Genomic DNA, 22,198 nt, shown 5'->3' on the forward strand with positions numbered 1-22,198 from the left:
AAAGGTTTCAACTAACAGAGAAGAAGAAAATGGTTTTCGGATTTGTTCATAACAACTGTTTACTCCTGTTGTCCTGTATGGGTGTGTGTGTGTATGTGTGTGTCTGTGTGTGTGTGTGGGTGTGTATGTGTGTGTCTGTGTGTATGTCTGTGTGTGTCTGTGTGTGTGTATGTGTGTGTATCCATGTGTGTGTGTGTTTGTGTCTGTGTGTGTCTGTATGTGTGTGTGTGTTTGTGTGTATCTGTGTGTCTATGTGTGTATGTATGTGTGTGTGTGTGTGTGTGTTTGTGTGTATCTGTGTGTCTATGTTTGTGTGTGTGTGTGTGTGTGTCTGTATGTGTGTGTATCTGTGTGACTATGTGTGTGTGTGTGTGTGTGTGTGTGGACGTGGAGGGTTCCCTACAACGCTTTTTATAAGTAAAATAAATCATCAGTTGACTAATTTCACAGAATTTGGGTGTTTTATTCTATTTTATAGCATTTGAGGAAAAAAAGTGTTGAAAAAAAACACAAAAACGTCGAAAGGCGCAGAAGAAATCGACAAGACATCGGAAAAAGTGGCAAAAACATTTGGAAAAAAAGTGTCGAAAAAGACGACCAAAACACTGAAAAAAATAAAATTGCTTGTGGGTCAACATTTCTACGCAGATGATACAATAGTCTTCATACTGCTGTCCTGGCTGAGGCGCTGCTGGGATTTGAACCCAGGACCTCCTGTTTACTAGACAGGCCCTTTAACCAACTATGGCCGGTTACACACTGGTCTCGTGGCGTGTCCATTTATATTTGGGCTCCCATGGTAACAGGTTAGAGCTTACACAGTGCTTCATGTCAACAAACATGCATCAAAAAGCAACAAATTTGCAAAAATGTGACAAAAAGCGTGCAAAAATGTCGGAAAAAGCAACAAATTTACAAAAATGCGAAAAAAAAGTGTGCAAAAATGTCGGAAAAAGCAAAAAATTTGCAAAAATCCGACAAAAGAATCGTACAAAAATGTCGGAAAAAGCAAAAAATTTGCAAAAAGCAAAAAATTTGCAAAAATCCGACAAATGTCTGAGAAAGCCACAGAAATTTCGGAACAGAAGCTACTAAAATGAGAAAAAAAATAAAAGGTGTGGTCCTTAGGCCGGTTACACACTGCATGTGTGGCGTGTCCGTTTATATTTGGGCTCCCATGGTAACAGGTTAGAGCGTGCACACGTCTCGGGCTCGGGCTCGAGCCATGCCGAAAACTCGTGCGTGCTAGAAATAGAACCGACGCCTATTTTTCTTGTGACAGGCAAGCGTGTTGGAAGCGTTTCCTGACAAACTAGAAAAATATGTTTATATGTCGCTTAGACACAAATACATATTAATAAATGACATGTTGATGTTTGAAAGTCTCAAGATTTTGATATAAATGCAGATATATATAAATGTTAAATCCGTGTATGGTTCATTCATTCATTATTCGGTTTTCAAACCAAAACAGAAAAACCAAAAAATTTTATGTTTTCTTCGTTTTTATGTATTAAAAACCAGAACGGAAAAACAGAAAAACCAAAACACAAAAACCATGTGTTTTTTCTTTGGTTTTTCTGTTTTAAAAACCAGAACGGAAAAACACACACACGATATTCTCTTTCTGTTTGTCATTCTAAAACCAAAACGGGAAAATCCCAGAAAATCCGCCCTTTGATATGGCGCTGGCGGGGTTCCGGCAAGATGGCGGGTTGAGCAGGCGTGTTTTTCTGAGCTCTTCACTAGCTAGTAGTCCCAAAGTATAGTTAGAAGTTGTTGAATGTCCACTCTGAAGTGTGGTAATGGATCCGAAACGTGTCATTAAACCAGCAACACTTAAAATGGATCTGATGTTAGGTCTTCTGCCTTGAACCCAAGACGTCGGCTTCCCCCGAAATAAAATAAACGTTTCCATTTTCTGCTTTGCTCTCAGGTGGGAGATAAAACTGTGTCTGAGTGGGCGCGCGGAGGAGCAGATGAAACTGGGTCTGATAGTGGGCGGGTTCACATCTCCTAGATGACCAACCATTATTATAATCATTAGAAACAGAAAGAGAATATTGTTTTTTGTGTTTTTCAGTTTTTTCGTTCTGGTTTTTAAACAGAAAAACCAAAGGAAAAAACACATGGTTTTTGTGTTTTGGTTTTTCTGTTTTTCTGTTCTGGTTTTTAATACATAAAAACGAAGAAAACATAAAATGTTTTGGTTTTTCTGTTTTGGTTTGAAAACCGAATAATGAATGAACGAACCATACACGGATTATGTTATTTTAAAAAAAGTAAATAGATTTTCTAATATTGCACCTTGTCAATCCAGAAGGAAATATTCTGGAGCCTCCTCTGCCGTCAATACAGCCGACGTTGTCTTTGCTGTAATCAGATCAGAATATATTTATGTTTAACACGGTATTTCATTTTATCAATGGGAAACATCCATGTGTCCAGACGAGGCTAGCAGCAGCAGCATCAGACACCTTTCTGGTGTGTAAAGACATAGAAAAATCCACGAACTACAGCACTTTATGAAGACTTTGAATGCACTTTATGAGGGACTATTTGCACTGTACGCACATTTAATAGCCCAATTTGCACATCGTTTTTTTTTTTCTTTGGTATATTGTGATATTTAATGTATAACTTGTAATTTTGTAAAAACATTTTTGTGTTGTATATTGTGATGTTGTTTGGTGTATAACATTTAATTTAGTAAAAATGTAATAAAGCTCTAAAATTGTGCCCAAAATTATGAACAAATCACTTTTTCTGGGATTTGGGGTGTTGTTTTGTGTCTCTGGTGCTTCCACACACATACACACTTTGAATAAATGGTTTCTGAATGTGTCCTGCCTTCAGTCTCCTGGTGAGCTGGTCAAAATCGGCTCGGACTGTGACGTCACAGTCCGAAATGAGCTGGCTAACCACAACCGTTAGCTCGTAGCGTTAGCATGCTACGTCGTTCTCAATAGCAAAGCACTGCTACAACACACACTAGTTCACCATAATCTCCAAAAGAACTACTTCCATGTGCTCCCTGGTTTAGAAGAATGATCCTGCCTTGGAACTGACTGAAGTCGGAGAAACAGCCTTTCTTTTACTGTCTATGGAGCTAGCTGACATGATCTACATCTGAGCTGGATGTGCGTCCCCCTTCCTCTGTCTCCGTGTCGGGGTTCTAACCTCCGGTTGATTTGACGTGTATAATCGTGGGGGCGGGGCACTGCCGGCAGTCAGACTCAAACGAACCATCTGATTGGTGGAGAGCTAACCAGGAAACGGGGAGCTGGATGAGCGTGACTAGAGTCTCTCAAAATCTGATGAAAATCTCTTAAACTGACCTTTGTTGATCTGAAATGAAGAGAGATTCAGGAACTGTACACACACACACACACACACACACACACACACACAGACACACACACACACACACACACACACACACACACACACGGAGAAACAAGCTACAATGCTTGTTTCTCCGCTGTGGACTCCAGCGATCTCGCTTAATACTGGACCAATGTCAATCAGTCACTTATAGACAGAAAAACATATAGGAACATAGGTACAAGTTATCCTTTAAACGGGCAGAAAACAAACTTCACAGCAAACGTTTCAAGTGTTTGAAGCGCTCCGTTTATTCAGCTTGCAACAAAGATATTCATCAAATACTTAAAAACCTTTTAAACAAATGTTTGAAGCAGCTGAAGCTCCAACAACCAGGAGAGTTTTAAAGTTACTTCAGCTTCTTTCCATCCTTCGAAATGTGACATTAATACAGTTTCACTTTCAACTCATCGACACCAAAAAAAACAGTTCAAACTCTCACAAAAACCGTGATGCAGCGACACGAACTAAACCTGCCTCGTTCCACATGCTGGGACACACCGTGACACAAGTTCACCCTCTGAAAAAATACCCAAACTGTATAAAATATTCAAAGTATAAACTGTACACCGGAACGCGGTCAGACAGACGGATCACAGAGCGTTTTCTAAGGCACAAAACGCTGCAAAGAGTCTGAATTTGTAATGTTTCCCCCCGCTGGAACTTGTGTCAGAAGTCATTTTTAACTTCAGCCAAGAGACACAGAGTTCCTAAACCAAACGGTCCTTCTGCTCTTAATCATGTAATCAGTGTATGCGAGTGTTGGTTTGCGATCTGTGCTGCCTCCTAGCCGTTATGCGCATAAATACGTGCATGCGCATAAATACGCAGTGTTGGGAGAGTTCACTTTCTACATGAACTAATTCAAAGTTCAGTTCACAAATTTTAAAATGAACTAGTTCAGTTCATAGTTCATACTTCAACATTTTGAACTAAGTTCACAGTTCCAAAAATGAACTTAGTTCATTTGTTCTTTAGTTCTTTTTTTCCATATGCTGTTTCGGTCCAACGTGCTGTTTCAGGTCTGCTGTGGATGGGACTGAAGTGCAGATTTTCTTTTTGAAAGCCGGTGGGCAAAGTTTGCCCAGAAATGTCAGATTTTTCGCATCCTCACCGACCTCGTCATAAAACTGGTTTAAATGATCATACGAAGCCTCCACGCTGCTTTTGGTGAGACACTGGTGGCTGGTGTTGCCAGATTGGGTGTTTTTTCCGCTACATATGAAGGCCTGTTTACGGTGTGTTTTAGCCGGGTTTTCGCCTGTGGATGCCTGTCTGTAAATAATGCCGGGAAAAAACTGTCGGCGAACGAGGCAACCAATGCTGATACACGTAAAAATGCAAATATCGGCCCCATATATCGGCCGGCCGATAAAATCGGTCTATCACTAGTCTGAGTCTTTCTGTCACTGCAGACCTTCATTTTCCTCCACACTCCCCTTTGTGAGCGCTGTGGAAATGAATGAAATTCCCGCGGTGCAAAGGTGCGCAAGCGTGGAACAGATCGTGCAGTGGCGTAAACAGGATTATCATCTGCAAATGAGCGAACATCTCGCGTATGTGCATGGTGCTTTTATTGTGTTATCTATTTATTTAGTTTTATCTTTTGTGCAGCACTTTGGAAACCTTGTGTTTGTTAAAATCGTGCTATATAAATAAAGTGGATTGGATTGGATGGTCCATGTCGGATCGTGCAGTGACGTAAACAGGATTATCATCTGCGTAAGCGCGAAAATCTTGCGTATGTGCATGTCGGATCGTGCAGGCAGCACAAATAGCGTACAGACAGTGAGGTTCTGTTCACACTGTTAAAAACACCACAGAGAAGTGGTCAGGATGTTTTTATTTATCCTGTTTGCTGTAAACGGAGAATAACTACAGAAAAAGTCCTCCAAACCGTATGACGAGACCTGTGTTTGCTCCTCTAATTCGACCCACAGGAGCGTTTCATAAGTTAGCGCTCCCTAGTTGTTTTTTGGCCTTTTTCTGTGTTTTTTTAATCTTTAGATGCCTTTGTTGATGCTATTTTTGGATGATTTTCTTGCGCTTTTTTTCTATGCTTTAGATGCTTTTTTGAAGCTGTTTTCGTCACCCTTTTTTCGTCACTTTTTTAATATATTCTACGATGCTTTATATATATTTTTTCAAATGTTTTTGATGCTGTTTTTGGGAGCTTTCTTGGTGTGTTCTTTTTACACCTTTGATGAAAACACAACACTTTCACCCAGGAAACAGGTGTTCATGTCCTGAAGAAGTTAAGGAGAAAACACAAGACTTTCACCCAGGAAACAGGTGTTCATGTCCTGAAGAAGTTAAGGAGAAAACACAAGACTTTCACCCAGGAAACAAGTGTTCATGTCCTGGGAGCGTTTTAAGCCGAACCCAGTGGTGTAGTCTAACGTATTGTAGTGGGTATACTGTCCTGTATATATATGGGCCTATACTGTATATATGGGCCAGAATGGGCCTTCTGGAGGAAGCATATCATAGTGGGGGGGTCTGGGTGTCCTCCCCCAGGAAGGTTTTGAGCATCAACGACTTAATTTCCTGTATTCTAACACACTTTTATGCACCAATTTACGGTGGAAATACCTTTATTTAGCCTATATGTGAAGAAGAAAAACACAGATGACTATTCAAAATATATCCAAAATATATTGCAAAGTATGTTGTTGCGTGTCATTGGGCATTTTTAAGTGGGTATATGGAAATCCTGGAGCTTTCTTAGTGGGTATAATACGTATACCTGGGTATCACGTAGACTACACTGCTGTCTGAACCACGTTGGTTGAGAACAAAACGGCGAAAACAGAGAGGATATATCTGTGAACGCACACATCTTTACGGAGTCTCCGATTCCCCAAAAATCATTTCTTTTGATCGTGTGTGTGCACAAGATCCAATAAAAGAAGATATAAAAGAAACAGACGTTAAAAGAAGCAGTGTGCAGTGTGAACGGAGCCGTGAAGTAGTGATGGTCAAATGAAGCTTCGCGAACCAGTGTCTTTACTTTCTGAGCTCACTAGATGGCGCTCTCTGTTCAACAAAGGGTTTGAAAACCCATTTATTTGCATTCATTTAACCTTTTTCTTTGAACAGAGAGCGCCATCTAGTGAGCTCAGAAAGTAAAGACACTGGTTCGCGAAGCTTCATTTCACCATCACTACCGTGAAGTGGCCCTAATCCGTCCCTCCAGAAAAACACGATTATGCGATCGCATAATTCAACGTATAATCAGCCAAAGTCTGCATATTCATGCGGAGGGAGGCGGATTTTTTCAAATATGCCGCACTTTCGCCGCATAAATTGCGCAAAATATGCGGTGCTTGCACAATTTCATAATCCCCGCATTTTCATTGCAATAATATATCTTAGCAGAAAGTTGAAAAAATGTTGCGTTTACTTCACACAAGAGCAGCCATTTTCCCCTGTTGCCATGGGAACGTTATAAAGTGATGTAATTACGCGATGTGAACATCAAAAGCAGGGTGTTGGAGGTTGATACTTTGAGTCTCTTAAGTTGGTCTCCAATAAGAAAGCTTTCTCTTAACATCTGATGTCGAAGTGCTCCTGCTGTCTGTTATTAACGATGTTTGAAAGTCAGTCTCTTTTGTCTCTTTTATTTCCCTCTGTTTAGACTATTACTTTTATTTTGACTTTAATATTATATTATTTGTATATATTTTTGTATCATATTTGTTTACTTATTGCACTGACTGAATATCTGTAAGCTATTTTTGGAAATGAAGTTAAAAAAAAGCAGGGTGTTGGTGTAAGCTTTTGCAAGTTCCCGCAATTTCATCGCATAAAATTGTATAAATATCCTGCATATTCCATCGCATTTTTTAAGAAAACGTGCCACATAATCAAGGATTTTTGCCCGCAACAATCACAAAAAATCTCAGCGTTTTTCTGGAAGGACTGCCTAATAAACATTCAAGCTCTCACAGCTCAGACACCAAAACAGTAACGCAGTTATTGACGGATAAAAATCATCCGTCAACGCTCAAAACATCCACACAACAAAGGAAACGACTAGTAATGTGTTGAGCGCTGAACGGAGCAGTGAAGATATATTAGCTTTCAGATAAATATCACAGGCTTGGAGCCGCTTTCAGGTTATGTGTTGCATCGTAACGTGACATCAGAGAAGGGTTAGTAGCTCCACCAGTGATGCTGGTTCATCTGCAGCGATATGTACCAACAGGCTGATCTCTTGGTGTCTATTCAGTCGGTGGTTTCTGTTCAACGTCGTAGTGAGGAACCAACCTTTAATAAAACTACTTTGTGTGTGTGTGTGTCTTTGTATGTGTGTGTGTGTGTGTGTGCTTGTGTGTGTGTGTGTGTGTGGACAACGGAGAACATCGTGACTTTGTTTCTCGCTCTGTTTGAAGCAGAATCATCAGGCAGCGTCGTTTCAATCAATCAATCATTCATATTCATATCAATGCACAGAAACAGAAAAAGGAAAACCAAAGTGTATTCAGCAATACGTTTGCGTTTCACACACACATCTTGTAAATGTCGTCGTCGTCGTCTGTTGGCCCCCGGTGACGTTGGTCTACACGTTGATGGCGTGAGCGTGCTTCTTGCACAGAGGCTTGTCCTTCTTGGAGTAGAAAGGCTGGCCCTCCAGGTTCACGTTGCAAACCTGCACACAACGACAAATATTAATATTACAAACTGGTGCAAATACCTAACCTGACTCCACCAGATGGATCGCTTCGCATTAGCTCGGCATATCATATCATATATTATATCGAAAGTATCGCGATAAGTATGCGATATTTAGTTTATTTTGTGGAGTGCTGTGTTCCGTCCGTTGGCTGTGTGGCTGAGTTATGTTAGATTTAGATCAGGGGGGTCAAACTCATTTTCATTTAGGGCCATACTGGAGAAGAGAATCCCACCAAGGGCCAGACATGGAGAGTTAAATTCACATGCATACATTGAAAAAAGTTAAATATCTTTGACTGTAATACTGAATGTTGCTTTTTGGGTAATTTTTGTAGCTTTTCCCGACTTTTTTGTGGCTTTCTCAGATGTTTTAATCACTTTTTTTTTTGTAAGTTTTTGCATCTTTTTTCTGCTCTTTTCAACTTTTGTCGCACTTCGCTCAACATAAACACCTAGAAAGTCAGCAAAGAGTTCCTCCTGCCATCATATCGATTTAGCAAATCATGCAAAAACGATGATTGACGATTTAATCGCCTGAATATTGAAATACTCTCTGGTTCTGTGGGAGTTTCTCAGTCTCAAAGTCGGTAAATCGGTCAAAGAGTCGCGTCATTTGGAGTTTGAAAACAGTCTTTTTGGTTTGGTGCAAAATGTGAACCTAAAATTGATATGTGGGCCGGATCAGTTTAATTTAGAGCTTGAAAGGCTATAATGATCATGTTTCATTGGCCAGTTTACCGCCCACGTGCACATGTTAGTCTGTTATGTTTTCGTTTGTAATATGTGTGTGAACTGAAGTCATTTCCAGTGTGAACTTGTTGTCCGTTTGTGGTTCTTACCGCACAGACGAAGCAGGTGTCGTGCCAGGTGTGACCCAGAGCCTCGATGAACTTATCTCCAGCTTCCACCGGGAAGTCACAGCCATGACACTTGGTGCTGAAGAGGGAGATATAATCTAACGGAGAGACAGAGAGGGATAGAAAGACCCGAGCATAGCCAGGATTATTACAGCAGACACTCTGAAAACTGACTCAAACTACCAAACACACTCTCTGTACCCGATCCGTGCTACCTGCACAATCCGTTCTGTGCATGCGCGAGATCATACTGTTTTACCGAGGATACGACACTGCACGATCTGTTCCATGCTAGCCTATGGCTAGCCTCCACAGGGAAGCTAACGTTAGTTTAGCTTACAGCTAATTCGGCTAACCGCTAGCTGACAGTTATATTCAGTCTAAAATAACGTTAAGTCAAACTTAATGGGAGAAGCAGGCTACAGCTAAATTAAGACTTTAGTTTACAGTAATAACAATAAAGACAAGTATTGGGTGATTGTATTTTAAATGAGCACAAGTAAAGTAGCTGTTATATACAGTACAGGCCAAAAGTTTGGACACACCTCATTCAATGTGTTCCCTTTTTATTTTCATGACTATTTACATTGTAGATTCTCACTGAAGGCATCAAAACTATGAATGAACTCATATGGAATTATGTACTTAACAAAAAAAGTGTGAAATAAATGAAAACATGTCTTATATTTTAGATTCCTCAAAGTAGACACCCTTTGCTTTTTTTGATAACTCTGCAAACCCTTGGTGTTCTCTCAATGAGCTTCATGAGGTAGTCACCTGAAATGGTTTTACCTTCACAGGTGTGCCTTGTCAGGGTTAATTAGTGGAATGATTTCCCTTATTAATAAAAAAGCAAAGGGTGGCTACTTTGAAGAATCTAAAATATAAGACATGTTTTCAGTTATTTCACACTTTTTTGTTAAGTACATAATTCCATATGTGTTCATTCATAGTTTTGATGCCTTCAGTGAGAATCTACAATGTAAATAGTCATGAAAATAAAAAGGAAACGCATTGAATGAGAAGGTGTGTCCAAACTTTTGGCCTGCACTGTATATTGACATTTATTTTCAAGTTTTATTTTGAGGGTCTTTTAAAGTTAATACATGCTGTCTCAGCTAGCGCTTAGCCGAATTAGCTGTTAGCTAAACTAACGTTAGCTTGCCTGTGGAGGCTGTCGACCAGAAGCGTGGAACAGATCGGGTAGTGTCGTAAATCCTCAGCGTATGCTCGAACAGATCGTGCAGGCAGCACGGATCGGTTACTGACACGCACTCTGAAAACGGACTCAAACTAAACTAAAGCTAACAAACACAGTCTGAAAAGCAGGGCTGCCACCTCTTAGTCGATTAGTCGACTAATCGGTAGTTTAGGTCTTAGTCGACTAAGATTTCTTTAGTCGATTAGTCATTTTTTATGCTTATTCATGCTCAATTACTCATTTCCAAGAAACTTCTGAGCACATTTATGGTAAACACAAGATTTAAAGTGGTGCTTTTGCAGGATTAATTGTGGAGAAACTCAGTTTTACAGATGGTTAATTAACTACATTAGGCTCAGTCGAGATTGTTCTTTTTGAGAAAACTTAGATCATTCAACATCAGCACAAAGCTCTTAAATGTTTTTTATCAAGGGATTTTGGCTAGCGTACTTTTTTATGCTGTACTGTGCTGGGGAGGCAGTATATCTGTTGAGGACAAAAATAGGATAAACAAGTTAATCAAGAGAGCTGGTTCAGTTATTGGTCTTAACCAGGATGTACTGGAGGTTATTGTAGAGAAGAGGATTAGTTCAAAACTAAAAATTGTCCTGCTTTTTGAAGGGCATCCATTACACCCTCTGTTCAAAGGACTCCGAAGCTCTTTCAGTGAGCGATTGGTAATGCCTCGGTGCTCTAGTGAGCGCATGAGAAGGTCTTTTGTTCCCGCTGCGGTTAGATTTTATAACCTACACTGTTAACCGTTGGATATTATTTTTGTCTTTTATAATTTATTTATTTATTTATTGTCTCCTTATCACGGTCTATTGGTCTACTAGTCCAGAATTATTTGTTTGTTTATTTGTTTTTTAGTTGTGTATTGTGTTCGATTGCTGTATGGTTGGTGGCAAACCAGTTTCCCTATCGGGATTAATAAAGTTTTTTCAATTCAATTCAATTGTGCTTTTTCTAGTCTTAACCACCTCTCAAAGCTCACAGCTCTGTCAATTAAATCAACTAATCGATTAGTCGACTAAATCCTACAAGTGTTAGTGAACTAAGAAGTTCTTAAGTCGAGGACAGCCCTAGTGAAAACTGACTGGTCTAATTGAAGTTACCTTTCTCGCAGTACGGCTCTCCGTCCTCCATGTGGAAGAGGCTGTTTCCGAACGCTTTGCCGCACGCTGCGCACACGAAGCATGTGGTGTGCCACGTCTGCCGCAGAGCGTGCATCACTTCCTGTAAAAAGAAACGTGACAAACAGCATGTCACACGGGCGGCATTTTCTCCTTCAATTATGTCAAACTGCACTTGCACCTGGAGTAAATTTAAACAGTCATGCCAGTGTTTTATCATGTACTACAAATCATATATTATTTCTGTTATTGCTGAAGGTTGTAGCCGAGTGCTGACCTGCGATACGTTGTCTGTGGGAGGACATTTCAGAACACACTGCAACTTAAATGATCTGGAGCAATGTCAGGTTTCGGTGCCTTGTATTTAATTAGCTAAAGTTTGCTAAATCAGTCGCTGTCAGTGCAGTGAGAATAACCTGTCGGACACAAGTGTAGAAAATTCTCACAATCTTCAGACTTAAATGAGTTGGATTTAAGGGTAGTTCCACCAAAAGGCTATTTTGTAGAGGCACCGTTGCTCTGTCCTAGATGATTGTGATTGGTTTAAAGGCCCCATGGCATGAAAATGTCACTTTATGAGGTTTTTGAACATTAATATGAGTTCCCCGAGCCTGCCTATGGTCCCGCCAGTGGCTAGAAATGGTGATAGGTGTAAACCGAGCCCTGGGTATCCTGCTCTGCCTTTGAGAAAATGAAAGCTCAGATGGACCAATCAGGAATCTTCTCCTTGTGAGGTCATAAGGAGCAAGGTTACCTCCCCTTTCTCTGCTTTGCTCGCCCAGAGAATTTGGCCCACCCATGACAGAGAGAGAGACATCATGGCTTTCAAACGAGCAAAGTGGCAGTTGGTCAAGACCACACCCCCACCCTCCACCTAGGGGACCACTAAGGTCTATATAAAAGAGACTTCAGATACAGTATTAGGGGACCACTAAGGTCTATATAAAAGAGACTTCAGATACAGTATTAGGGGACCACTAAGGCCTATATAAAAGAGACTTCAGATACAGTATTAGGGGACCACTAAGGTCTATATAAAAGAGACTTCAGATACAGTATTAGGGGACCACTAAGGTCTATATAAAAGAGACTTCAGATACAGTATTAGGGGACCACTAAGGGGGGCAAGTTGAGTGTCTCACCCCCATGATCTTGGTGTTGCAGCGAGCGCAGGTCGGAGCGAAGAACTCCTCGTAGCAGTTCTCGCAGTAGACGCTGTTCTGCTCCTCCACGAAGCTGACGTCAGCCAGAGACATGTGGCAGTAGTGGCAGTTAAACTCCTCGGGGTGCCAGGAGCGGCCCAGGGCCACCAGGAAGGGGCCCCTAAAAACAGGGGCAGGCTTAGATTACTTTATTGGTAAATTAATAAAATATAATAAAATAAGTTTTGTAGCTACAAAGTGCAGGGCGTGGAGGATCACACTGACGTACACTGGCCCTATGACCACGTTAATGTACACACACACACACACACACACACACACATATAGACACACACACACACACACACATACACACACACACATACAAACACACACACACATACACACACACATACAGACACACACACACACACACACACACACACACACACACACACACACACACACACAGACACACACAGACACACACACACACACACACACACACACACACACACACACACACACACACACACACACACACAGACACACATACACACACACACAGACACACATACAGACACACACACACACACACACACAGACACACACACACACAGACACAGACACACACACACAGCATACACACACACAGAAAAACACACACACACACACACACACACACACACACACACACACATATATACACACACACACACACACACACACACACACACACACACACACACACACACACACACACACACACACACACACACACACACAGACACAGAAACACATACAAAGAACTGAACCTCATGTTTTCTACCTGATGACACTGTTGCAGGATCCACACAGAGGTGTGCGGCTGCTGGCGGCGAACCTCTCCGCCCTTTGGGCCACGCCCCTCGCCACGGGAGAGAAGGGGGCGGGGCTTGGAGTGGCGGGGGCGGGGCTTGGCGTGGGGGGGGCAGCGTGGGAGGGATTGGGTATGAACACCGGGGGGGGGGCTCCCTGGGGCAGCGGCTGCACCTTCGCGGTGCCCGTGGTCGTCTTACTGGGGTCGAACTTGTCGGCGAAGTTGGTGTCGGAGACCCAGGGGGGGCGGTTGGAGGAGTCGGGGCCAGATGGGGGCGCCGGCGCCGGGGGGGTAGCCGGCACCGGGGCGGGAGCTGGAGAAGGAGGAGAGGAAAACCATTTGTTAAAAACAGAGGTCTTCAACATTTTTTAGGCCAGGGACCCCTCAGCTGAAAGAGAGACAGACCAGGGACCCCCTACTACATATTATTATCAGATACAGTATTAGGGGACCACTAAGGTCTATATAAAAGAGACTTCAGATACAGTATTAGGGGACCACTAAGGTCTATATAAAAGAGACTTCAGATACAGTATTAGGGGACCACTAAGGTCTATATAAAGAGACTTCAGATACAGTATTAGGGGACCACTAAGGTCTATATAAAGAGACTTCAGATACAGTATTAGGGGACCACTAAGGCCTATAAAAAAGAGACTTCAGATACAGTATTAGGGGACCACTAAGGTCTATATAAAAGAGTCTTCAGATACAGTATTAGGGGACCACTAAGGTCTATATAAAAGAGACTTCAGATACAGTATTAGGGGACCACTAAGGTCTATATAAAAGAGACTTCAGATACAGTATTAGGGGACCACTAAGGTCTATATAAAGAGACTTTAGATACAGTATTAGAGGACCACTAAGGTCTATATAAAAGAGACTTCAGATACAGTATTAGGGGACCACTAAGGTCTATATAAAAGAGTCTTCAGATACAGTATTAGGGGACCACTAAGGTCTATATAAAAGAGACTTCAGATACAGTATTAGGGGACCACTAAGGTCTATATAAAGAGACTTCAGATACAGTATTAGAGGACCACTAAGGTCTATATAAAATAGACTTCAGATACAGTATTAGAGGACCACTAAGGTCTATATAAAATAGACTTCAGATACAGTATTAGGGGACCACTAAGGTCTATATAAAAGAGACTTCAGATACAGTATTAGACCACTAAGGTCTATATAAAAGAGACTTCAGATACAGTATTAGGGGACCACTAAGGCCTATATAAAAGAGACTTCAGATACAGTATTAGGGGACCACTAAGGTCTATATAAAAGAGACTTCAGATACAGTATTAGGGGACCACTAAGGTCTATATAAAAGAGACTTCAGATACAGTATTAGAGGACCACTAAGGTCTATATAAAAGAGACTTCAGATACAGTATTAGGGGACCACTGAGGATTTATATAAAAGCATCCAAAGAGCACCATGTCTTGGGACCTTTAAAACACTACACAGTGGACCTTTAACCAATCAGCAGCGACGTGTCTGTAAACTAACAATAATAAAAAGGTTCAACCCACCCTCGGTTCAGTCTAAATGAACGCGTTGCTACGTTTTCTCGGGGTTGTTCTCACCTGGCTGGGAGGGGTAGATGCAGGCGGTGCTGACCACCTTAGGGGGGCCGGAGCCAAGAGGAACCTGGATGGAGCTCTGCTGAGTGGGCGGGGCCTGCTGCGTGGGGGGCTGCTGGTACTGCTGCTGGATTGGCTGCTGGTACTGCTGCTGGATTGGCTGCTGGTACTGCTGCTGCGGGATTGGCTGATGGTACTGCTGCGGGATCGGCTGCTGGTACTGCTGCGGGATTGGCTGGTACTGCTGCGGGATTGGCTGGTACTGCTGCGGGATTGGCTGGTACTGCTGCGGGAGCGGGGCTTGTGGAGCCTGGTGCATGGCAGGAGGCTGAGCGTATTGGCTGGAGAGAGACGGGGGAAATTTTGATTCATCGTTGCCTTCAGGCTGCATGTTTCTCTTTCTGTACAAACAACCTCTAAAACTCACTGAGCTGGGACTCTGAAAACGATGACAAGGAGATTCAAAACCACCACAGAGAGACATAGACGCAACCATGTGACCCAGTACATGAGCACACACCCAGCCTTCCTCTGCAAGACTTTTCTTTTAGATGAACTGAAAATGTTTTATGCAACTTGGTTTTTGCAATCATGTCTCACCCCCTGCCATGGATGGGTTACCGAGAGGGCCGACTGGAAACTATTCTAACTGATTGTAAACATTACAAGACACACAAAGAGACACAAAACAACCACATACAGACACACAACGACTGCTAGAGATACAAAATGATGGGTTCCCACATTTTCTTTTTCAAAATTAGGCCCTATGTTCCCACAGTTTCCACATTTCCTTTTGCATAAATTTGTATCACATTGTATCCCCTTAAACCTAACCCTAACACATGTGGGAGGATAGGGCTTAAAGTGAAGGGAAATGTAGGAACACAAGACCTAATTTTGAAAATGTCCTAGAAATGTGGGAACATAGGGCTATTTGACCATTGGGCTGTGGGAACATAGGGCTGTTGTACCATAGGGCTGTTGTACCATAGGGCTGTGAGACCATAGGGCTGTGGGAATATAGGGCTGTTGTACCATAGGGCTGTGAGACCATAGGGCTGTGGGACCATTGGGCTGTGGGAATATAGGGCTGTGGGACCATAGGGCTGTTGTACCATTGGGCTGTGGGACCATAGGAATGTTGTACCATTGGGCTGTGGGACCATAGGGCTGTGGGACCATTGGGCTGTGGGAATATAGGGCTGTGGGACCATAGGGCTGTTGTACCATTGGGCTGTGGGACCATAGGGCTGTGGGACCATAGGGCTGTGGGACCATTGGGCTGTGGGACCACCATGGGGGGCTGTGGGACCATAGGGCTGTGGGACCATAGGGCTGTGAGACCATTGGGCTGTGGGACCATTGGGCTGTGGGACCATTGGGCTGTGGGATCATTGGGCTGTTGTACCATTGGGCTGTGGGACCATAGGAATGTTGTACCATTGGGCTGTGGGACCATAGGGCTGTTGTACAATAGGGCTGTTGTACCATAGGGCTGTGAGACCATAGGGCTGTGGGACCATTGGGCTGTGGGAATATAGGGCTGTGGGACCATAGGGCTGTTGTACCATTGGGCTGTGGGACCATAGGGCTGTGGGACCATAGGGCTGTGGGACCATTGGGCTGTGGGACCATAGGGCTGTGGGACCATAGGGCTGTGGGACCATAGGGCTGTGAGACCATTGGGCTGTGGGACCATTGGGCTGTGGGACCATTGGACTGTGGGACCATAGGGCTGTTGTACCATTGGGCTGTGAGACCATTGGGCTGTGGGACCATTGGGCTGTGGGACCATTGGGCTGTTGTACCATTGGACTGTGGGACCATAGGGCTGTTGTACCATTGGGCTGTGGGACCATTGGGCTGTGGGACCATAGGGCTGTGGGACCATAGGGCTGTGAGACCATTGGGCTGTGGGACCATTGGGCTGTGGGATCATTGGGCTGTGGGAACATTCGGCTGTGGGACCATAGGGCTGTGGGACCATTCGGCTGTGGGACCATTGGGCTGTGGGACCATTCGGCTGTGGGACCATAGGGCTGTGGGACCATTCGGCTGTGGGACCATAGGGCTGTGGGACCATAGGGCTGTGGGACCATTCGGCTGTGGGACCATTGGGCTGTGGGACCATAGGGCTGTGGGACCATTCGGCTGTGGGACCATAGGGCTGTGGGACCATAGGGCTGTGGGACCATAGGGCTGTGGGAACATTGGGCTGTGGGAACATAGGGCTGTGGGACCATAGGGCTGTGGGACCATAGAGCTGTGGGACCTTTCGGCTGTGGGACCATTGGGCTGTGGGACCATAGGGCTGTGGGACCATTCGGCTGTGGGACCATAGGGCTGTGGGACCATAGGGCTGTGGGACCATAGGGCTGTGGGAACATTGGGCTGTGGGAACATAGGGCTGTGGGACCATAGGGCTGTGGGAACATTGGGCTGTGGGAACATAGAGCTGTGGGAACATAGGTCTGTGGGAACATAGGGCTGACCCCTAAAAGGACGTTTTAGGGGTTTTGTATCTGTTTCAGTCTGGTGGTCTTGCCTTGATCTAGGAGGGGTGCGGGGCCTTTCACATGTCTGTGTCCCGGGGGGCCCAATGTGTTTTAATCCTCCAGAATTCGCGATGGATTGTCTAAGAACTGCCTATATTATAATCTACACAGTTGATTTCTTGCCTAAAAAGTTCCCAGAAGGAAATCTCAGTGATGAATTAGCGCTAGATGTTGGGATACCGGTGCTGCCAAGTTCTTACAAGTTCCAGATTGATCTCATGAAGTGGCGTATGTATGACACGCCAATTTGTATGCCGTTATTGGCTTTAGAAAGTGGCGTGTATGTTTACGCTGTGACGTTGCAAACTGCCGTCCGCTGTATAACAGCGTAGACATACACACGTATAGCTCAAAATGCGTACAGATAACACACCACTTGGCTTTAGGAAAGTGGCGTGTATGTTTACGCAAAGTCATGATGTCATGTTGCAAGTTCTTACACGCCACGAATTACCAACGGATGCATCCTCGGTAAAATGTCAGAGACATTTCCGGGTATATTAACTGTTCTTGGCGAAATGCGAACTTGTAGCCTGACAAGTCAGACCCACATCCAGATGTTGGGTCTGGGGGAACTCACCATTGACAGAGCTCAATCCAAGGGGCGGGATAAACGGTTGTCTTTCAAATTTCCTCTGCACGCAATAGGATAGCGCTACAACCAATCAGAGCAACGAAGAAGGTAGCGGAGCTAGTTGATAGGTTAAACTTTTGCCGTATCCGGTCGGCAAAACTCCGAACAAATCTTCCTTTTTTTAAGAATGACTTCAGTGCCGTTCTTGTTTGTTTTCTCAAAGAAAAGCTGAACTCCAAGTCTTCCAGAAGACCTCTGTTCATCAGAAGCAGCAGCAGCCATAAGCCCCGCCCACCGACTATATACACACGATGTGATTGGCCTGACCAGAGTTTGGTTTTTCCAGCTCGCAAGCCAATGGTGAGTGCCTAGACTGATCCTGGCTGCAAATTACATTTGCTGCCAATAGGGGGCGTCTAGATTTCTAGGCTAGCAAACTTTGCATAGAGATTGAACTTTTGGCTCCAAAAGATGACATTTCACAAGAACAGACAGGAACACGGACTGAGGGAGGCCCTCTCTCTGTTTGTGACACGGTGTCAGTACCCGATCCGTTCCACCTGCACAATCCGTTCCACGCATGCGCTGTGGTACGAGGAATTACGACACTACCCAGTCTGTTCCCACACTAGCCTCCAGCTAACGTTAGTGTAGCTAATTCGGCGGACCGCTAGGTGATTATAGCGGTCTGCCGTTAGCCTCCACCGGGAAGCTAAGGTTAGTTCAGCTAACGGTTAATTTGGCTAACCACTAGCTGAGACAGCATGCAAACTTTAAAAGACCCTCAAAATAAAATTTGAAAATAAACGTTAACATATATAACAGCTGTTACGTCCGTTCTACTTGTGCTCATTTAAAATACAATCATTCAACACTGTAATTATTGTTATTACTGTAAAGTCTTAATGTAGCTGTAGCCTGCTTCTCCCATTAAGTTTGACTTAACGTTATTTTTAGACTGAATCAAGCTGTCCGTTCTGCCTGCACGATCCGTTCTGCGCATGTGTTATTTTAGACTGAATCTAGCTGTCGGCTAGCGGTTAGCCGAATTAGCTGTTAGCTATCCCGTTGGAGGCCATTGGAGGCTAGCGTGGAACAGATCGGGCAGGTCGTAAAACAGTATTATCATCTGCGCATACGTCATGGCATACGTGAACATCTTGCACATGCGCAGAACGGATCGTGCCGGTGGAATGGATCGGGTACTGACACATGGATTAAACACCAAACGGCTGAATGAGATGGTGACGTTACCTGTGAGGGGCGGGGCCAGGTGAAGCATGGGCGGGGTCCAGAGGCTGCAGAGCGGCAGGGGCGGAGCCAGCAGAAGCTGGAGCATGCTCAGTAGGGCTAAAGCACAGGGAGCGTTAGGAGCAAGAGAGACACAGTGGGAGCTGGAGTCATGAAATGTAGTTTATACGATTATATTAGAGATGCACCGATAGAGCGGTCGGTGACCGGAATTCGCCGGTTTTCACGTGCTCGGCCAACAGTGCCCATGTTGTGTATTGTTTAGGGTCCTTGCCACCAGATTAATCAGCATTGTAGATTGAACATGTAGCTGGACTTGAACGACCTTCTTTTGACTGAAAGTACTGCCTAACAACAACTTTTTAGTAGGACCAGGCTAGTGTACCAGAGTCTGGTAGGACCAGGCTAGTGGACCAGAGTCTGGTAGGACCAGGCTAATGTACCAGAGTCTGGTAGGACCAGGCTAGTGTACCAGAGTCTGGTAGGACCAGGCTAGTGGACCAGAGTCTGGTAGGACCAGGCTAATGTACCAGAGTCTGGTAGGACCAGGCTAATGGACCAGAGTCTGGTAGGACCAGGCTAGTGGACCAGAGTCTGGTAGGATCAGGCTAATGTACCAGAGTCTGGAAGGACCAGGCTAGTGTACCAGAGTCTGGTAGGACCAGCCTAATGTACCAGAGTCTGGTAGAACCAGGCTAGTGTACCAGAGTCTGGTAGGACCAGGCTAGTGGACCAGAGTCTGGTAGGACCAGGCTAGTGTACCAGAGTCTGGTAGGACCAGGCTGGTGGACCAGAGTCTGGTAGGACCAGGCTAATGTACCAGAGTCTGGTAGGACCAGGCTAGTGTACCAGAGTCTGGTAGGACCAGGCTAATGTACCAGAGTCTGGTAGAACCAGGCTAGTGTACCAGAGTCTGGTAGGACCAGGCTAGTGGACCAGAGTCTGGTAGGACCAGGCTAATGTACCAGAGTCTGGTAGGACCAGGCTAATGGACCAGAGTCTGGTAGGACCAGGCTAGTGTACCAGAGTCTGGTAGGACCAGGCTAATGGACCAGAGTCTGGTAGGACCAGGCTAGTGTACCAGAGTCTGGTAGGACCAGGCTAATGGACCAGACAGTTAATGGACGCCACGGCACGGTGGCCCCGGCACGGTGGCCACGGCACAGTCGGCACGGCACAAGATAGAAAATACATATTTGTGTGTGCTGTAAAGTGGTTAGAAACAATGTAATCGAAATGGGCTAAAATCGGATCGGCCGGCCTAACTCAAAGAAAATTGGAAATCAGAATCGACCGAGAAAGTTGTAATCGGTGCATCTCTAATTTATATATTTACACACACAGTCCTTACCAGCCTACATGTGACAATATATAAAGTATATTTAGTGTTCAGATCAGATTAGTTAAAGCAAGGAAAGAGAGAAAAGATCAAGCTCGTTATTCGTCTCATGCACAAATCAAAATGCTCGATATTGCTCCGGTTGAAAATGCAATTTTTATTTTGTCTTTGGTGATTCGAACGTATCCTTTACAAACCTGAAGGTTACTCACAATAAGCCGAACTAACTATCTGATGGAGGCAGCAGTAGAGCAGCTACTCCTGTGTTCTGCGAGGTTAAAGAGTGGAGTCACATTTAGTTTAAAGTCCCAGTGTGTAACGTGTCTAGTTGTTTGTTATCTAAATCGGTGTTGCCCCGTTAACCAGCTTGTCCTTTTTCATGAATAGTTACCTCCACCATCAACTCCAAGTATTCCTATTGGCTGGAAATTTTACATTTGCGTTTGCATGAACTGGGGTAGACGCTCCATATTCATGCTCCATCTTGAAATACGTTAGCCGGTAAGGGACATACAGGACATACTGCTCCACCTTTGTGTGTGTGTGTGTGTGTGTGACTCTTTGCCTCTTTTTTTCCGACATTTTTGTCACTTTCTCCAAAGTTTTTGCCATTTTTGTTAGGGCCGTCTGACAGAACGGTAAAGGTAGTACTTCTCAAGGCACTGTAGCTTAGTTGGTTAAAGAGCCTGTCTAGTAAACAGGAGATCCTGGGTTCAAGTCCCAGCAGCGCCTTGGTCAACAACATCACTTTGCTTCTGCTAAGTGTGGTCCCACAATAACTCAAACTAACTGAGGGATTTATGGTTCTGTAATGTACCCCTTTTGAATTGTTTCTTTAAGCCAAGTACCCCCCCTGACCAGCGCTAATCATTTTTGGTAGAAAAAAAGTCTAATATAAAGAGGAACAGTACAGCGCTGTCAGCGATAGATTTACTAAACAACTGAAAAAAAAATGTAAATGCTGATGAGAAAAGGAGACAAAAACTGTAAAAAAAGACAAAAACTTGAAAAAAGATGGTAGAAAGAAGGAAGGAAGGAAGGAAGGAAGGCAAGAATAGGTCGAAAATAGTATCAAAAACTTCAACATGAGATAAGAAGAAAAAGTAAAAAGGAGAAGGACAGTAGAAGAAAGGAAGGCAAGAATAGGTCCAAAGAAGGAGACACAAATGCCCCTTTTTTTGGTAGAAAAAACAGCCTTGGTTACTATTAAACATTTTGTTAAATATCTCACATACCCCTGCAGTCCTCCAGAGTACCCCTAGGGGGACACGTACCCCCTGCAGTCCTCCAGAGTACCCCTAGGGGGAAACATACCCCCTTCGGTCCTCTGGAGTACCCCTAGGGGGACACATACCCCCTGCAGTCCTCCAGAGTACCCCTAGGGGGACACGTACCCCCTGCAGTCCTCCAGAGTACCCCTAGGGGGATACATACCCCCTTCGGTCCTCTGGAGTAACCCTAGGGGGACACGTACCCCGTGCAGTCCTCAAAAGGACCCCTAGGGGGACACGTACCCCCTGTAGTCCTCCAAAGTACCCCTAGGGGGACACATACCCCCATTTGAGCCACATGCGGCGAATGCAATCGTACGGTTCGGTTTGGTGGGAAAAGAATTCTAATGTTCGGCAGA

The 22,198-nt window shown here is 44.2% G+C and overlaps 1 protein-coding gene and 1 non-coding gene across 7 annotated transcripts in view; one reads left to right on the forward strand and one right to left on the reverse strand.

The window, feature by feature from the left end:
• Nucleotides 1-7,232: 7,232 nt before the first annotated feature.
• The window catches only part of LOC114571761 (LIM domain-binding protein 3), an 82,698-nt gene continuing 67,732 nt past the window's right edge, over nucleotides 7,233-22,198 (reverse strand). For 4 of the 6 annotated variants that reach the window (XM_028602934.1, XM_028602937.1, XM_028602933.1 and 1 more), the window contains 6 exons: nucleotides 14,850-15,187; nucleotides 13,224-13,566; nucleotides 12,395-12,575; nucleotides 11,235-11,355; nucleotides 8,901-9,016; nucleotides 7,233-8,035 (listed from right to left, as the gene is read on the reverse strand). In XM_028602934.1, coding sequence (XP_028458735.1) covers nucleotides 7,946-8,035; nucleotides 8,901-9,016; nucleotides 11,235-11,355; nucleotides 12,395-12,575; nucleotides 13,224-13,566; nucleotides 14,850-15,187 — 1,189 coding nt within the window. In that variant the 3' untranslated portion in view covers nucleotides 7,233-7,945. Of the gene's footprint in view, nucleotides 8,036-8,900; nucleotides 9,017-11,234; nucleotides 11,356-12,394; nucleotides 12,576-13,223; nucleotides 13,567-14,849; nucleotides 15,188-19,232; nucleotides 19,329-22,198 lie in introns of all 6 variants that reach the window. The other 2 variants (XM_028602936.1, XM_028602939.1) reach the window with 1 other exon arrangement.
• trnat-agu (transfer RNA threonine (anticodon AGU)) lies at nucleotides 21,227-21,300 on the forward strand. Its single transcript has one exon. It is a non-coding gene; the product is annotated as a tRNA-Thr (tRNA).

This window comes from Perca flavescens, chromosome 17, assembly GCF_004354835.1.
Source record: "Perca flavescens isolate YP-PL-M2 chromosome 17, PFLA_1.0, whole genome shotgun sequence".
NCBI lineage: Eukaryota > Metazoa > Chordata > Actinopteri > Perciformes > Percidae > Perca > Perca flavescens.